We start from the raw sequence: 16050 nt of genomic DNA on the forward strand, positions 1-16050 counted from the left end.
TCACCTTGGTCACCACTATTGATTTATCCAAGTTCTTCAAGCTTTTCAAGACGGTTGACTTTCAAGTTCTAGCTTTAATCGTTTGACTCGTATTCTAGCTCTATATATTGTGAATTCTGGTAAGTTATGTAAACGAAAACCTTTGTTTCATCATAATACATCAAAGCTCTTTATCGATTTCATGAATCAGACTGGTTTTGATGATCAATTGTAAGTCGACCCATTTAGGGTTTTTAACGACTAAAAACGATATTTTCTCAATTAAAACCTCTTCCGGTCAATATCAGCTTTTGCTCCAGAAGATTTTTATGTTTTGTTTATTAAATTTCACATCTACGAGTGTCAGATCCGACTTTTCTGTTTTGATCCGACTCAATTCATTTAAAACACTTATTTAATTTGTTTTAATCATATCTTTGAACCGTAATGCCGTTTGACGCAATTCCAGCTGCTAAATGTTCAATTTTATTAATATTATTTACTGTAAATTTTGTAGGATTTTTTAGTTGAGTATGGATCAGCAGCTATTTTATTATTATTATTATATTACCTCTCGATCACTTTAATTACGAAGGTGAGTTAATCACTATCCCTTTTTCCATCTTTCACTTTAGGGGCAGTATACGTATCAAAACTCACTTATTTATATCAAATCTCAATTTAAATCACAAATCATGTATTGCTAATTGTGTTGTTTACAAGTTGATTGTTATGTGCAATATGTATTACTTGTTTATTTTATCGCATCGGAGAGGTCCATCACGGTTTATCTCATTAAGTATGATCATGTGTGTCTTAGTGGCGATTAATCATGGCCAAACAACATTTAGTTGTTATATCAATTGTATTACTCACATTAACGCATATGGTTTGCTTGTTTTATTATTAGTATATATCAATTATATTGTTGACAAACTATATTGTTTTTACCCATATTGCAAGTGTTTACATTGGATGATTGAAAGTTGATGAAGACATTTAGTTATTGGACTTCAGGTTATTAAATAAAAGACAAGTTTTTTCGATTATTTACTTTGAATTATTGTTTTTTTGAAATATTCTATTACTTTGGATGATTTTGTTCTTGTTATGAAACATGGTGTCCTTGATTTAAAATTTTAAATAAATTAGATATTGTCATAATAAATTGCATGATATTGTTTTGTGAACTATGAATCAACGCTTCGCACCCCGGAATTCCTACATAGGTTGGTGTGTGACACATATTATGGTTTTGGTTGGTCATACGTTTTGGTGTATGGACCATTCGTTTATGTATATACGCCATTCTCTTAGAATGTGAGCGAATGACTAGGCGAATAGGAGTCCATTCGATGGGGAATGTCAGCAAATGAATCCTTGCTTATATAAACCCATGTATCTTATTCTAATTAACTCTCTAGAGCATACACACACTACATATAGTTAACCCTAATTGATCAATTGAACGATATCAAAGAATTAGATCCTTAACGAACATGATCCAATTAGCTTATGTATGTCGAACGAGCTGGTTTCTCAATGTACGTGGATATGTTTTAATTGTCATATTCCTTAACTTTCTCCTCAAGAATGGATCTTTGAAATCTATATTAATTATTCTCTTCCAAAAGTAAGATATTGATTAAATCTAAAAATTAATTGGTTTAATGAATGAATTATTAAAACTAATCATCTAACCTATGTTAAGTTATTACAACACGAATTTCTCTCTCAATTTCCCCTGCCCCGAATTCCAGTATTAATTTAGTGTTTTTCCAACTTTGACCAAAAAAGTCAACTGTTCTTATTCTTATTCTTCTCAATTCTAATTAATTTTTAGGGAAGTTTATTTGTTTTTCAGTAATACACCATCATTGGATTGAATGCCCTAATCTAATTTCAATAGGTTAGGGGTTTTCCACATTCAATTGAATCAAAACCCATTTAGGGTTTATGTTTTACTAAATTTTCCAATATAAACATCTTAAAATCGTTTATTTTCTAATTCCTCACGTTTTTAACTTTATTCTTATTTTATGGTTAGGAGGGAACCAAATTTGATTCTATATCAACATTCGAACCGAACACGAGCGAACATGAACCAAAAACTCGATTAAATTAATTTTGCGTAGTGTTTGATCTTTTTATTTATTCAACTTCTGTCCGATCAAACTTGAAATAAATATAACTTTCATAGTTGGTAAATCTCGTATCTAAAACCTATAATTAAGGATTTTTGTGTCTAAAATTCAATTTTAAGGATTTATATATTTTCTTTCAAGCCATTGGGGTGGTGGCCCAATGGTAGAGACAAAGCCTCTTAACACTAAGGTCTTGAGTTCAAGTCTCACTTCCAACAAAGAAATTTACCTTTAAAAAAAAATATTTTTTCTTTCAAAGTTCATGGATTTAAACCCCAAATGATTTTAAACTTCGGGTATGTTTGACAAAACCAGTTGATGGCTGTAAGCTGGAAGTTGCTGGCAGGTGGCCGGAACTGGTAGCTGTAGTTTTTTTTATAAATATTTAGGTGTTTGATAGAGTAGCGGGAGCTTTTAATAAAACAAGCTGAGTGCTCGCGTGGTGCACTGTTCTAATCTGAAACCTGTTCTGACATGACCCTTTTCGACTCAAAATCGTACCAACACGAACCAAACTAAATTAGCCCTTTTTTGCATCGACTGGTTTCGACCCTAATTTTGTCTTACACATGGCCCGAGTTCTCCAGACTCGACTTGTTACCGATAATAACCAGTAATCACATAATATGTTAATTTTTTTAAAGTTAAAGAAGTATAGCAATACCATACTCAAATTAAAGAGAATAAAATAATCATTTTTATGATGTATTTTTTTCTTAAAAAATATTAACGTGTGAAAAAGTTATGGCATTTTAAAAAGTCATGGGGGTAGTTGTTTTTGAATAAGGGTTAACAGTGTAACTATTGTATAAATTAACAAAAGCTGTTCAAAGTTCAAGTATCAAACTTGTAAAATTTCAAATATAAAAGCTACAAGCTTTTTCTCAAACGCTAGTAGTTGGAGCTTTTAAATTCAAGTTATTTCTCCTAAGCTAAAAGCTTCAAGCTGCTCAAATCAAACAAACTTTTTATTAAATAAGAGCTTTTTCTTTAAAGCTTGTAGCTAAAAGCTCCTAAAAGCTCTTTGCCAAACACACCCTTCATCTTTCATTATTTTACTATTCTCAACTATCATACTTTAACTAGAATAACTTTTATTCTAGGCTCTCTCGTTGAACCGAACTTCACCGGTTCACTCCATAATGTCGATTATTCAAGTTATATAATTATTTTAGCATCTCTCCACGTTTATTGTCGAGGTGAGTTTACATGCCCCTTTTTATCTTTTACACATTTTAGGGGTAGCATATATATCTTATTCACACGTACTCATGTTTTTTTACCACGTTTATTCAAAACACAATTTAATTTATGCTTATGTGTGATTATTGCATGCTCTATGTGCTTAAGTGTTTATTTTATATTTTGGTGGTTTGGAGTCATCCTCATCTAGTATGATCATATATTTACCCAGGTATGTTGATTTTGTATCAATAGGAATGGGTCCACATTTATTTATTTGTTTACATATTCATAAGATTTGTAATGCTCATCATTTATATAAGAACTGTGATTTTATCCATCTATATATATATATATATATATATATATATATATATATATATATAGAAACCTAAATTTATGTATTCTTACCAACATTTGTGTTGACAAACTCTATTTTTATACATATTAGGCTAAAGTTTCAAGTATTTGAAGTAATCAAGATCGAATATATTTACTTTGGCCTTAGGATATTTACTCATAAGAATTATGTATCATTTGTAGTTGGTTAAATTGTTTGTAATTGTGTACTTCATTTAATATTAATGAAATAATTATTGTCGCTTTAATTAGTGCCTTTTAAGCTATTCTCCGATCAATACGTTACCCCTGGTATGTTCTGCCGCTTGGGTCGGGGTGTGACACACTTAGACTTGATGACAGTGTTTTTACAATGCGCATGGTGATTTAAAAACACTCTTTATATTCACCAACGTGAAAGGTTTGAGAAAGCAAAAGAAACATGTAACGTGTATAACCTATCAAAATCCTTATACGATCTAAGGCAATTCCCAAGAGCTTTAAAATTTAAACTCTACGAAATGTGAAAGAGCACATCATTTATCGAGAAATGAATTGAAATTTTATTTTGATTGTGGTTGTCGTCTATGTTGACTCATATTCTTTATAGGTTCTTGCTTGAATATGTTAAACAAGTTCAAGAAGAATATCGCACAGCCCTATATGCTCGATTTAGGAAAAGTTTTCTATTGTGTCGCAAATCAAAGACGAGATCACAATTAAACAAGAATCAAATGCTCGAAAAAACATTAAAAAAAACAAGTATGGGAACTATTAACCCGGCTTATATACCCATGTATCCGAATTTAAAGCTATCAAAAGCCAAATATGAGATGGAAGTTTGAGGCCACCAGATACTGAAAGATAGTTAGATGCCATCGGTATTTGCTACAAACTCGACCCGACCATGATGTCAAGGTTGTTAGCCGAACATACAAAAACTAATTGAGTAAAACACAAATTCCATAAAACGTATACTTCAATACATGAAAACAAAACTGAGTTTTGGTATCACGTAAAATCAAGGACAAAGAATCTTGTTAATCAAGTTTAATGACAGCAGTCACAACACTGATGAAGACAATGGTAGGAGCACTACGAATCATACATTTTATTTTGGATCTTCACCGATCTCTTGGTGTTCTCCAAAACAAGGACCAGTCGCTCTATCCTCATGTGAAGCAGAATATATACCGGCTAGCTCGGGTACATGTTAGGAGGTTTTACTTGGGGAATTACTAAGCGGTTAACCGGGAAACCACTTCAGAAAGTGTTGTTTTCTCTCATGAATAATCACGTTTTCACGGCGAGACTTCACACATCAATCATGTTACTACTACATCTAGAAATGTATTGAAAAGGAGGAGGTGGTATTTATGCATATAAGTAGCAAAGAACGAGTCGATATAGTGATACACTAACGAGAGCTCTCGCATAGATTGAGTTCAAGGAGTTGGGAGACCTGCTGAAATTGGAAGACCTATCATACATGATTCAAATATTAGGGGGCTGAACGTTGCAATTTTGAATTAGTGCCTTAGTGTGCAACGCAGAGATTATATGGCTACTAGTCTATGACCACCCGGGCCACTGGCTTGAGGTCTTCCCAAGCATCCATCATCACCTAGGATACTTAATTTGATGAAGTGAGTGTTTGACATGAAAACATGATCGTTCTCAATCATTCGAATGAGTGCAGACAGCGGTTAACATCTAATTCATTGAAGGAATTTTTGGCATACACTTAGTCACTGTTCAGAGTGGCTCTAAAACCAACTGAAAGGTATTGGTGAGATCTAACAAACAGCCGGCTTCAACAAACAACACATAACAATAAGCAAGTATTTGAGGTCACCCTACCTGACTCTTTTCTCTTTGTTAATTAACTTGTAACTTACAAGAACATGACCAATTATTATACTAAAGCGATTTGTTGTTCAAGGCATATCTATAAAAAAAACACAGCGAGAGAGATAGATAAACACAAACTTTAAAAGTAAACCTAATAGGGGAGGGAGAGGGGGTTCCATTTGTAATCACCCCTCCATTGTCTCTAACATAATTATCTACTTACTTTATTCAGTACAAATCGTGTTACATTTATAATTATATTATTGTGGAACTGATTGATTGGGCTGATTGACTATACCATGAAGGCATTATCATCAAACTATGTAAGCTTCTTTTTCGCGTTTCCAATATAACGATTTATTGTTTTAACCAAGATTGAAGTGACATATTTTTTCATGTTTTCATAGAAGGACAATGGCTAAAAGAACACTAACCATTTGCTTTGTAGGTGCTTGAGTGACTTGACTCGTATTTTGAGTGGAGAAAGCATGATACCTGCAAGATTATCATATAACATCAGCACATTATGTTGGCTCAATTGATGTTTGGCCCAAGTGTAAGGCCCAACCCAAGAATTATTAAGGTTTTATTATATTTGGTAATGTCTTGAATAGTAAGTTAGATTAGTCTATATAAACCAAGTTATGGCTAGACATTAGAATAAGAAGTTGGTGCAACCGAGTTAGGGTTCATCAAGAGTTAAACCGAGTTAGGGTTGAGAGAGCTGTAATCAGTTTTTGAGTTATATTTTCTAATTAATATAAACGAAAGATAGTCGTTTAATTCGCGTTTTTTATCTCGGGACTTGAATTGGTATCACAGCCAAGTTCAAGAAATCGATAATCAATTTAACAGAGATCGGCGGCAAAGGAATTACGAGTCGGCGACCGGTTGTTTGTGCGGTGATTACTTAGAAACAAGTTGGTTTCTGATTGGGGTGTCGCAAAGGACTGTTCGGCGGGCTAAAGGAGTGTTCCGCGACAAGTTATATTTGCGAGAGTTTCAATTTTGTAGCAGGACAACAAGATATTTTCATTCCTTCCTGTTTTGTGTTTTCTTTGGATTTTGTGATTAAAGAATAACAAAATGTGACAAAATTCAAAAACTCAAAAAATTAGTCGTTTAATTACGTTAAATAAAAGGAAACAACGAATAATTTTGTTGCAATTTTTGTTATTGCACAAGATATTTTTTAAAAGGTATTTGTGATTTGGTTTGTATTTGTTCCAACGGAGTGGAGCAAAGGGGTTCAACATCAATGACGGGTGATAAATAAAGACCAATAATCCAACCCAAAGTGAGTAGGGGATATCACTACAAGTTCCAAAGTTGAATGGAACTAATTAAATCACATTGGCGATTGTGGTGGAAGCGATATTGTATGATCAAGACCTATGGGAAGTTGTTCAACCACAAGTGGGTGCGATTATTGATGCGAAGAAAAATAAAACGGCAAAATCATTTTTGTTTCAAGTGGTGGAAGGTGATATTCTTCTTCAGATTTCTTAATACAAGAATGCCCAAGAAATATGAATGGCTTTGAAGGCACGGTATGTTGGGGCCAAGCGAGTTCAAAAGGCTCAACTGCTAACTTTGAAAAGTGAATTTGAGAAACTCAAGATGGACGAAAATGAGACTATTAACGAGTTTGTGGGAAAAATAACAATTATGGTTTCAAAGGCAACGAGTCTGGGTCATGTGTTCGAGCAAGATGTCTAGGTGAAGAAGTTACTGGATGCGGTTCCAGATAAGTACTTCAAACTCATAGCCTCAATCGAGCAAAGTGTTGATCTAGATAGCATGATGTTTGCAGATGTTGTTGGAAGACTTAAGGCATTTGAGGAACGTCTACGAGGGAGAGAACGAGCTTCAAATTCACAAGGTTAGTTACTTTTCAATCAATCAGAAAGTAGTTACAAAGACAAGTGGTATGATTAGTCCGGTAGCTGAGGTAAGGGTTGGCCGAGTTCACAGGGGCGTGGAAGAGGCCGTGAAAGCGAAGGTCAAGACCGAGACGATGAGGACCAAGATTGTTGCGAAAAACGAGGTGGTCAAGATCGTGGGTCAGATTATAAGGGACAAAGAAGAACCAATGATCGTCAAAGGGGTAGAAAGGATATATCACAGGTTCAGTTTTACCGTTGTGATAAGTTTGGTCACTTTGCGTTTATGTGCCCGGAAAGTATGAAGAAAAAGGAAGAATCTAATTTGAACAAAGTTGATGATTTTGATCCATCTTTTTTTATGTTAAAGGTGATTAAAAGACAATTTGCTGAATGAAGACAGTGTGATTCCAAGCGTTTAAAAACCTAGCCGATAGAGAAAGATGTTTGGTATCTCGACAATGGAGCATCAAATCACATGACTGGTAATAAAGCGTATTTTTATGAATTGAATGAGCAAGTCATGGGAAAGGTAAAATTCAGATATGTAATCTTGTATTGATATTCAGGGAAAATGGTCAGTCTTAATTGTAGGAAAGACAGGGGAGCAGCGCCTGTTGACTGATGTCTACTACATCTCGAGCCTATAGTGCAATATCATAAGTCTTGGTCAAGCAACGGAAGGTGGATGCGAGATACACATGAAACATGATTTGCTAACCATTAAAGATGATACAGGTAAGCTTTTGATGAAGATGACAAGAACCAAGAACCAATTATACAACATTAGCCTCAAGATGTTAAGTCCGGGTAAACGAGCTAGCATTGGAATGAAGAATTTTGCAGGTCGGGATTTTCAAATTAGACTGAAAGAAGACAAGCCGGTACGAGTCAGATTCCAATCAAAGATCCAAATTTCAAAATTCAAAGTCTAAAGAAGGAGTGTTCAAGAAACTAAGCGCGTGGTCAAGAAATAGATTCAAGCCCAAGGGAAGACGAATAAGGATCTAAAGAAGCAAGTGTTTCTTCAAGCCAGGTGGAGCCCAAAGAACATTGCAAGAGATCAAGAAAAGTTTTGGGAGAATCAAGATAAGGATGACAAGCGTGAAGTTGAAGACCCATCAATTTCGAGTAGAAAATTATGGGGTGAGTCGGATACCACAATTGAGGGGGTGATTGTTGACTTAATTGTTGTTTGGCCCAAGTGTACGTAAGGCCCAACCAAGAATTATTAGGGTTTTATTATATTTGGTAATGTCTTGACTAGTAAGTTAGGTTAGTCTATATAAACCGAGTTGTGGTTAAACATTAGAATAAGAAGTTGGTGCAACCGAGTTAGGGTTCATCAAGAATTAAACCGAGTTAGAGTTTGAGAGAGTTGTAATCAGTTTTTGAATTATATTTTCTAATTAATATAAACGAAAGATAGTCGTTTAATTCGCGTTTGTTTATCGATTGGGACTTGAAATTACACTTTGTTGCTATCTTAGCATATATTGGGTCTTTGCTAATGACTTTAAAGTAGATAACAACGAAACCAAAATACATGTCCTTATTGCTTTAACCATGACGCATAACCATATCTCCAACGCTGTGTTGTATTTCTTAAACCACTATATAGTACTGATTATGTGATTCTCATTGTTTTCTAATTAAAGTTGGTTGTGTGTGTGTGTGACTTACTGAAGATATGCATTCCGACGATGGTATCCACAAGTTAGCACTGCCGGTATCAAAGATGACCTTAAATTTCTGAGGTGGGGTGCCAATACCAATCTCACCAAAGTATTGGGCATCCATATAGTTGTTCAGGGATATGATACCAGACTCTTGGGACTCACCAATGCTATTCACACTCTGTCTATACGACCTAGTAGCTATCTTTGAATAATGGCCATCGCCCAAGCGGAGATTGGATTCAATACGATTGTTTTCATCGAGTTTCACCTTTTTCAGCTGAATTCTAATAAGCCCGTCAGTGGATGTTGAATGGATGGGAGAAGAAAGCAAGGTCGATAAGAGAAGGAAAATTGATATTGTTTCCAATTTACTTCCCATGCTGACCTACAAGTTAATCCGATATTAAAATATAGTTAACCGCGTAATTAAGGATATAGGAAGAATCATGTAACTTGAAGTTATGAATAGTTGAAAAAATGACAAGAAGTTTTGAACTTAGTGGATATTCAAGAGAAAAAATCCTGAAACACAGATACATATGAAATCGTAATTCACATATGAAACAATCAAATAACTGAATAAGTCTAACATGGTGACTATAAATATTTTGGCGAAAATTAAAGAATTGAGGCATAGCCTGTTGCAAAAAAGAAAAAAAAAGTTAATTTTACAAAGATTAGGGTATTAGGTAGGAGTGGAAAAACAAATCCAAATAGATTGTTTTGGGTCAATATGGATAACTTTTAAAATTGAAATGGGTAAGGATGTATCAAAATAAGAGGTCAAGATGGTTGGCAGATTGCTAATGACTTTTTATTTCATGTTAGAATGGATTTGTTTGTGGGCTTGAATGGACTAAAACAAGCCCCATCCTATTTTATTTCAAAACAAAACCCACGAATCCGATAAAAACCGAAAAAACAAAACGGAATAGAAATCGAAATCGAAACCGAAACCAACCAAAATGAAAAAAAACAAAAGTGAACCGAAAAAACCGAACCTGAACCGATACAAAACTGTTTTTTTATTATTATTTTTTTTATTTTTAATGAATGAGGAATACGATGAAAACATTTTAGTTGTTTTACTTTTTTCATTTTTGATTTATATTTTGAGCTATTATTTTTTATTAATATTTTTATTTGTTTTGAAAGAGTTTTTAAAATCTTTTATGTTTTAATTTTTACTTGGGTAAAGACAAGTTAATTTTACCCATTTTGACCCTCTATTTAAAAATACTCATTCTAACCCATAACCATTCTGACCTAAAAGTTATTCTAACCCAAATCTAATCCATTAATTTTGTCAACTCTAGTATTAGGGGTGAATGAAGAATTCTAGAGATAATGAATTGGGGAGGTGTCATGTAAAAAGACTCAAAACTAATGAATTTTTGAAAATTAATGAAGATTTATGTAGAAAAAAATTAAAATAATATTTTATTTTATTTTTAATTTTTTTCTACATAAATATACACCCCTAACAAAGTGATAAGAGATTATATAATTACAATAATCCTACGAAACCAATATCAAACATTACTAAACAAATATATTTTATTTTATTTTTAATTTTTTTCTACATAAATATACACCCCTAACAAAGTGATAAGAGATTATATAATTACAATAATCCTACGAAACCAATATCAAACCAGCATGAAAGGCGAACGATTATGACGGAAAACCGCTGGTGAAAAAGTTGCTGACGAGATCCGTCAGAATTTTTATCATGGTTAATATGATTTTCGACGAATTATCGACAGGTGATTCATGAATACTAAATTAACCTGCTCAATTTTAGTTCACACAAAAATTGAAAGCTAGAACTTCAAGCTTTTTATGGAAAGAAATTTTAAAGCACTAATAAAACTCAAGCTGATTGCATACAACCCCAAGAACTTTAATTAAGCTTTTACTAATAAGAAGCATATGTTGAACAATGAAAATACAAATACTAAACTAATTTTACTGGATCTAGTGGCTAACCAACATGAAAACTGCAAGGAATTTAGGGGTCATACCGGTGAGTTGACGATGAACCCGAAAATGTATGAACTCGATGAAAATATAGAGACAATTGTATATATAACACCTTTCAGTTCTAATCGTTAGACTAACTAGGTAACGTAACCTTTAATCTTGTGATTCCCTAAAACATACCTTATGGGTGTGGATTGATTAGGAAAGGACACACGTATGATGTTATAACTAACCACGGACATTGCGTTAAAATGCAATTGAAAATTGTTACAATAGAATTGGCAAGTCCCAAATGCCTGTTTAAAGTTGTTCTTGTTATGATTTAGTAATCAAATGCAAGTTTTTTTCTCTCTTTTTAATTGTGATATCGTTTGTAGTTTTTAAATTAAACGAAAAACTAATCACTTTAAATTTAAAAAAAACAAGATAAAGAAAATATAATTTACTAATCCTATGCCCATCTTACGTTCAAAGTCACAATTTTGTCGATTTGATTTATTTTCATAAAAATGTTCCTTATTTAACGTTGGAAAAAGCTATAATGTGGGGTGGCCAACTGTATTTAAAACCATTTAAAGCCGCCATATGCCAATATTTTACCAATACAAGCCTACAGTTGAATGACGGTGGATGAAGATAGAATACCATCGAACCCACCCGTATTTAACTTATCATTTGTAATTATTTTAATTTTAAATTATTATGTAATAATAATGACTTAAAAAATGTAATTATTCAAAAACAGAAAAAAAAAAGTTTAGAACTTAAAATTATTTAGTAAAATTGAATTAGATTAGTAAGTGTAACATCCGTATTTTGAGAATAATAAATAACAGAAAGTTTTGTTAAATTGTGTGTCGTTAGTTTGATCGTGTGTTAGTGATTAGATTATGTTGGGTTGGGCTTGGGAAAGGTTATAGGCTCTAGGGCCCATGGAACCTCTATATAAACCCCAAACTCCACTCTCTTTCTTTTCTTTCACAACACACACACTCAAGAACACACACACACACACATTTTCTCTCTAACACCCGGATCCAAATCCGAGCTAAGGAAGGAAGAATCTCATGTGTAAACATCATCAAACAACAAGAAACACCACTAGATCCTCGGGTTGTACATCTGAGCCCGACCGAGACCAAAAGGTGAGTCTTGGCCAACGAGGCTAAGTTTTTGTGGTTGGTTTTGACATGCAAACTGATAAAACGATAGATCAGGTTGTAAGATGTAAGAAAAACATAAACTTGGTGAGTTATAACCTCACGGGTGTGTTATAGGAAAAAAAGGTGATGTTCGGACCTCATAAAACACGGGTATAGAAAGTTGGTACAACCCAAAACCTATAAAAAGGGTAGAATCAGGCCCTAAGGGAGAGTCACGGAGGAAAATGGCTTTAAAATGGTAAAAAACGAAAAAGGAAAAGAATTTGCATCGCACAAGTCATGCGAAGCGAAATTCCATGCGAAATGAACCTTCCTTGCGAAGCGAAGTTCCATGCGAAGCGAAACTTCCCAAGCGAAGCGAAACTTCCATGCGAAGCGAAACTTCCCAAGCGAAGCGAAACTTCCATGTGAAGCGAACTTCCATGCGAAGCGAAACTTCCATGCGAATTTTCATGCGATTCGATTTTCTGATGCATTTTCGACCCCAGCCAGGGGCGTTGCCCCTTGGACCCTGCTAGGGGCTGCCGCCCCTTGACCCCGCTACCAGGGGCGCTGCCCCCCGGACCCCATTAGTTGAGGGTTTCATCAACTTAAATGTAAGAGGTAGTAGTAACAGATAATTGATACTCGTAACTTGTTACACAGTTAGCCGAGCTCAGTTAAAGAAGGGAATTACGATACACTCAGAGAGGAATCGTCTTCAGGTGAGTTCTAGCCCCATTTCTCTTGAAATGTTTTCGGGCTATGTGCATACTTGTAAGACTAGTAATACATATGTGTGTATGATTAATGTGAGTAATTGATGCTAGAATGAAAGAAAGTTGTAAGAACTTGTATATGCCTAGTTTGTTAACTTAACATGATTGAAAGAGTCAAATAAGAATGTAATGCAAGAGTCAGGGTGACAGGCCCTTATAATATCTAGGCAAGAATAGAGTGGCCGACTCTACGATATCGGTGCAAGAGGTCGGGCGGCAGACCCTTATAATATCTGTGCAAGAGGTTGGGTGGTAGACACCTTATAATATCTATGCAAGAATATAATAATAGTTGTATGCTATGTAAGAAAAATGTAAGAATGGTACCAAATAACATTTGTACATAAATAATGGATGTGTATGAATAATTCTAGAACTCACTCAGCGTAACTGACTTTTAGTATGCACGCAGGTAAATAGATTGAAGGAGCTGGCTTGAGGATGGCACGTGACAGGGACCGAAAGACTGAAATGTTTTGAATTATTATGTTATGTTTTAAGACAAGTTAACTTTTGTTAAGGCAAGATTCGATGTTTTGTAATGTAATGCATGAAGTTTTAATTATTCCGCAAAAGTTTTAATTAACTCTGATCTTAGAACTGTGTTTATGAGTAAATCTAACTATAAAGTAGGGCTCTCGTGTCACACCCCAACCAAAGGCGGAAATGCCGTGGCATGATCCGATTGCTCACAGCTCGAAGATACTATCATAAGTATAAATGACAATATCTAATTAATTATTTTATTTCAATTATACACGCACAATACTCAAATACAACAACCAATTCAAATAAACAAATAAAACATGTTAAATTCATGTATGTCTTCATTATAACCCTAAAGTTTTTTTAAGTGTCCATACTTCAACTTCAAACAACCTGGATATGCGTAGAAAATAGAGTATGTCAACAACACATGTTGAGTAAGTTTATCACCAGTTTTGCAACAAAAATAAGGTTAATATAATAAATAAGCAAAATATAATAAATGCGGTAATGAAATCAAACTATAAGGAAATAGATTGTCGATTAAACCATTGCCAAGCGAATCGGGCGTTGGTAAATCAACCATGAGCAAATAAATAGAATAAGACCGTTGGCAAGCGAATCGGGCGGTGGTCAATAGAATGAGAACCCTCTCCAAGGGGATATGTCAAACGATTGCATACAAAGACAAATAAGCACATAAGTAGATTTGATTAATCACACACAATTACACGTTTGCTATTTTTGATATGTATGTATATATAGATATGTATGTATAGTATGATATACGCATATGTCCCCAAAACGTTTGTGAAAATCGAGTAAAATAGGGGAATGATAAAACTCACCTGATCGAATAAGCCAAACGAGAATTAATACGACAAGAAACGATAATCACACTCCTCGAGAATTATCGACAAGAATCCTAGTTAAATGATATTACGAGTGAATTATAATGATATAATATGTATAACAAATTTAAGATTTTGATGTGATTTGAGTTACAATTATGATTGGTACATTATGGATTGAACGATTGATCTCTACGAATTATTATTACTATTTAATTATAAATATCATTGTTTGTCATAAAATTGGGTTTACGTACAATTAGTTTAAATAAATACGAGTTGAGATATATTATAAACGTGTAAATATGTAATTATTATAAGATTTATATTTTGGAATCCTTAACGAAATTCGATAGTAAAAATATAATTAACACCTCTAATACGTTTAATATGTTTATTATAATTTTTAATTAAAACGAATTATATGTGCGCACACACACACACACACACACACACACACACACACACACATATATATATATGGGGAGAGGATCAAGAGAAAACTCACCTTTAGAGAAAAAACTAAAAAACTCCTAAAAACTCCTAAAGAATTATTTTTAATTAAAAATAAAAAAATATTTTTAAAATTCTGTTTTAGCCATTATTCTTATATTTTCTTATATTTCAATCGAAAAATATAAAAAAAATGAAAAAAAACAAAAAAAAACCCGCTGTAATGCACATACATATTGTTTTATTTCAATAATTAATATTAGTTATATTATATTATAAACCCTTTTAAAAAACAATAAAAATAACTAACCAAAAAAAATAGGGGCTGGCCGAACTCGAACCCGCGACCTAATGCCCAGATCTTGAACACACACACACCAGCCAGTTGAGCTGGTGTGTCAGTTAGTTTATGTTTGAAAACTCACATATATATACAGGAACAAATTAAAAACAAATTGATTATAAACCCTAAATTTGAAATCGATCAATCAAGTGAATGTTAATTAAATCAGTATTAGGGCTTTTGTTCAATGATTCAAGACGAACTTACACGTATAATTTATTACCCGTATCATTGATTAAACATGGGTTAATTGATTCAACTAATTCCGGCTACGGCTGAACGATGAACAGGTACACTGGGACCTCGACACTCCAATTAAACTTAGGGTTTTAGTTGGTGCAGGCCTTAGGGTTGTGCAGACACAAGTAATTGATTTATGATCAAGCTTAAGATGTATATTATATTTTAGGTTAAGATGGTCGGTTAAATACATCAATACGTATCTTAATGGATCTTGTTTCTTAATTAGTTAGGATGGTTAGGCCGAGTATGGTAAGAATAATCATAAACGTGATTCAATTCCAAGTTTAAAACGATAATTGAGGCTCAAGCAATCTAAACGGTTACGGGTTTTGGGTTAACGGGTCATGGGTTACTGGTTACGGGTATGGGTTATAAAGATGATATGCAGAATTTGCATTTTAGTCCCTGGAGATTGGTGATGGGAACAATAAGGGATTAAAGTTTAGTTTCGGGTCAAAAATGAACATTTTCAAAAGTTATATATATATATATATATATATTAAATAAATATAATAAATAAATATAAGTTGTATAGTAATTTCTCGATAAATGTGATACCTTTTTAGTGATAAATTTCCCGAACCTAAGACGGGTCGGGTTATGGATATAAATTTGTATGTGGAAAACCCGAGTTGTTACAGTCTCCCCTACTTTAGGGAATTTCATCCCGAAATTAAGGAAAACCAAAACATCATCGTTATGAAAATAAATTA

At 33.6% G+C, this 16050-nt stretch overlaps 1 protein-coding gene across 1 annotated transcript in view; it reads right to left on the reverse strand.

Annotated features, from left to right (window-relative positions):
- The window catches only part of LOC143616795 (aspartic proteinase oryzasin-1-like), a 48998-nt gene extending 37890 nt beyond the window's left edge, over positions 1-11108 (reverse strand). Inside the window, exons 1-3 of the mRNA XM_077089524.1 lie at positions 11082-11108; positions 9062-9442; positions 5930-5990 (exon numbers count right to left, since the gene is read on the reverse strand). Coding sequence (XP_076945639.1) covers positions 5930-5990; positions 9062-9436 — 436 coding nt within the window. The 5' untranslated portion in view covers positions 9437-9442; positions 11082-11108. The remainder of the gene's footprint in view (positions 1-5929; positions 5991-9061; positions 9443-11081) is intronic.
- Between the last annotated feature and the right edge of the window lie 4942 nt (positions 11109-16050).

This window comes from Bidens hawaiensis, unplaced genomic scaffold (genome assembly GCF_021521415.1).
Source record: "Bidens hawaiensis isolate Kalapana, Puna unplaced genomic scaffold, B.hawaiensis_p1.1 tig00002307_1, whole genome shotgun sequence".
NCBI classification, from domain to species: Eukaryota; Viridiplantae; Streptophyta; class Magnoliopsida; order Asterales; family Asteraceae; genus Bidens; species Bidens hawaiensis.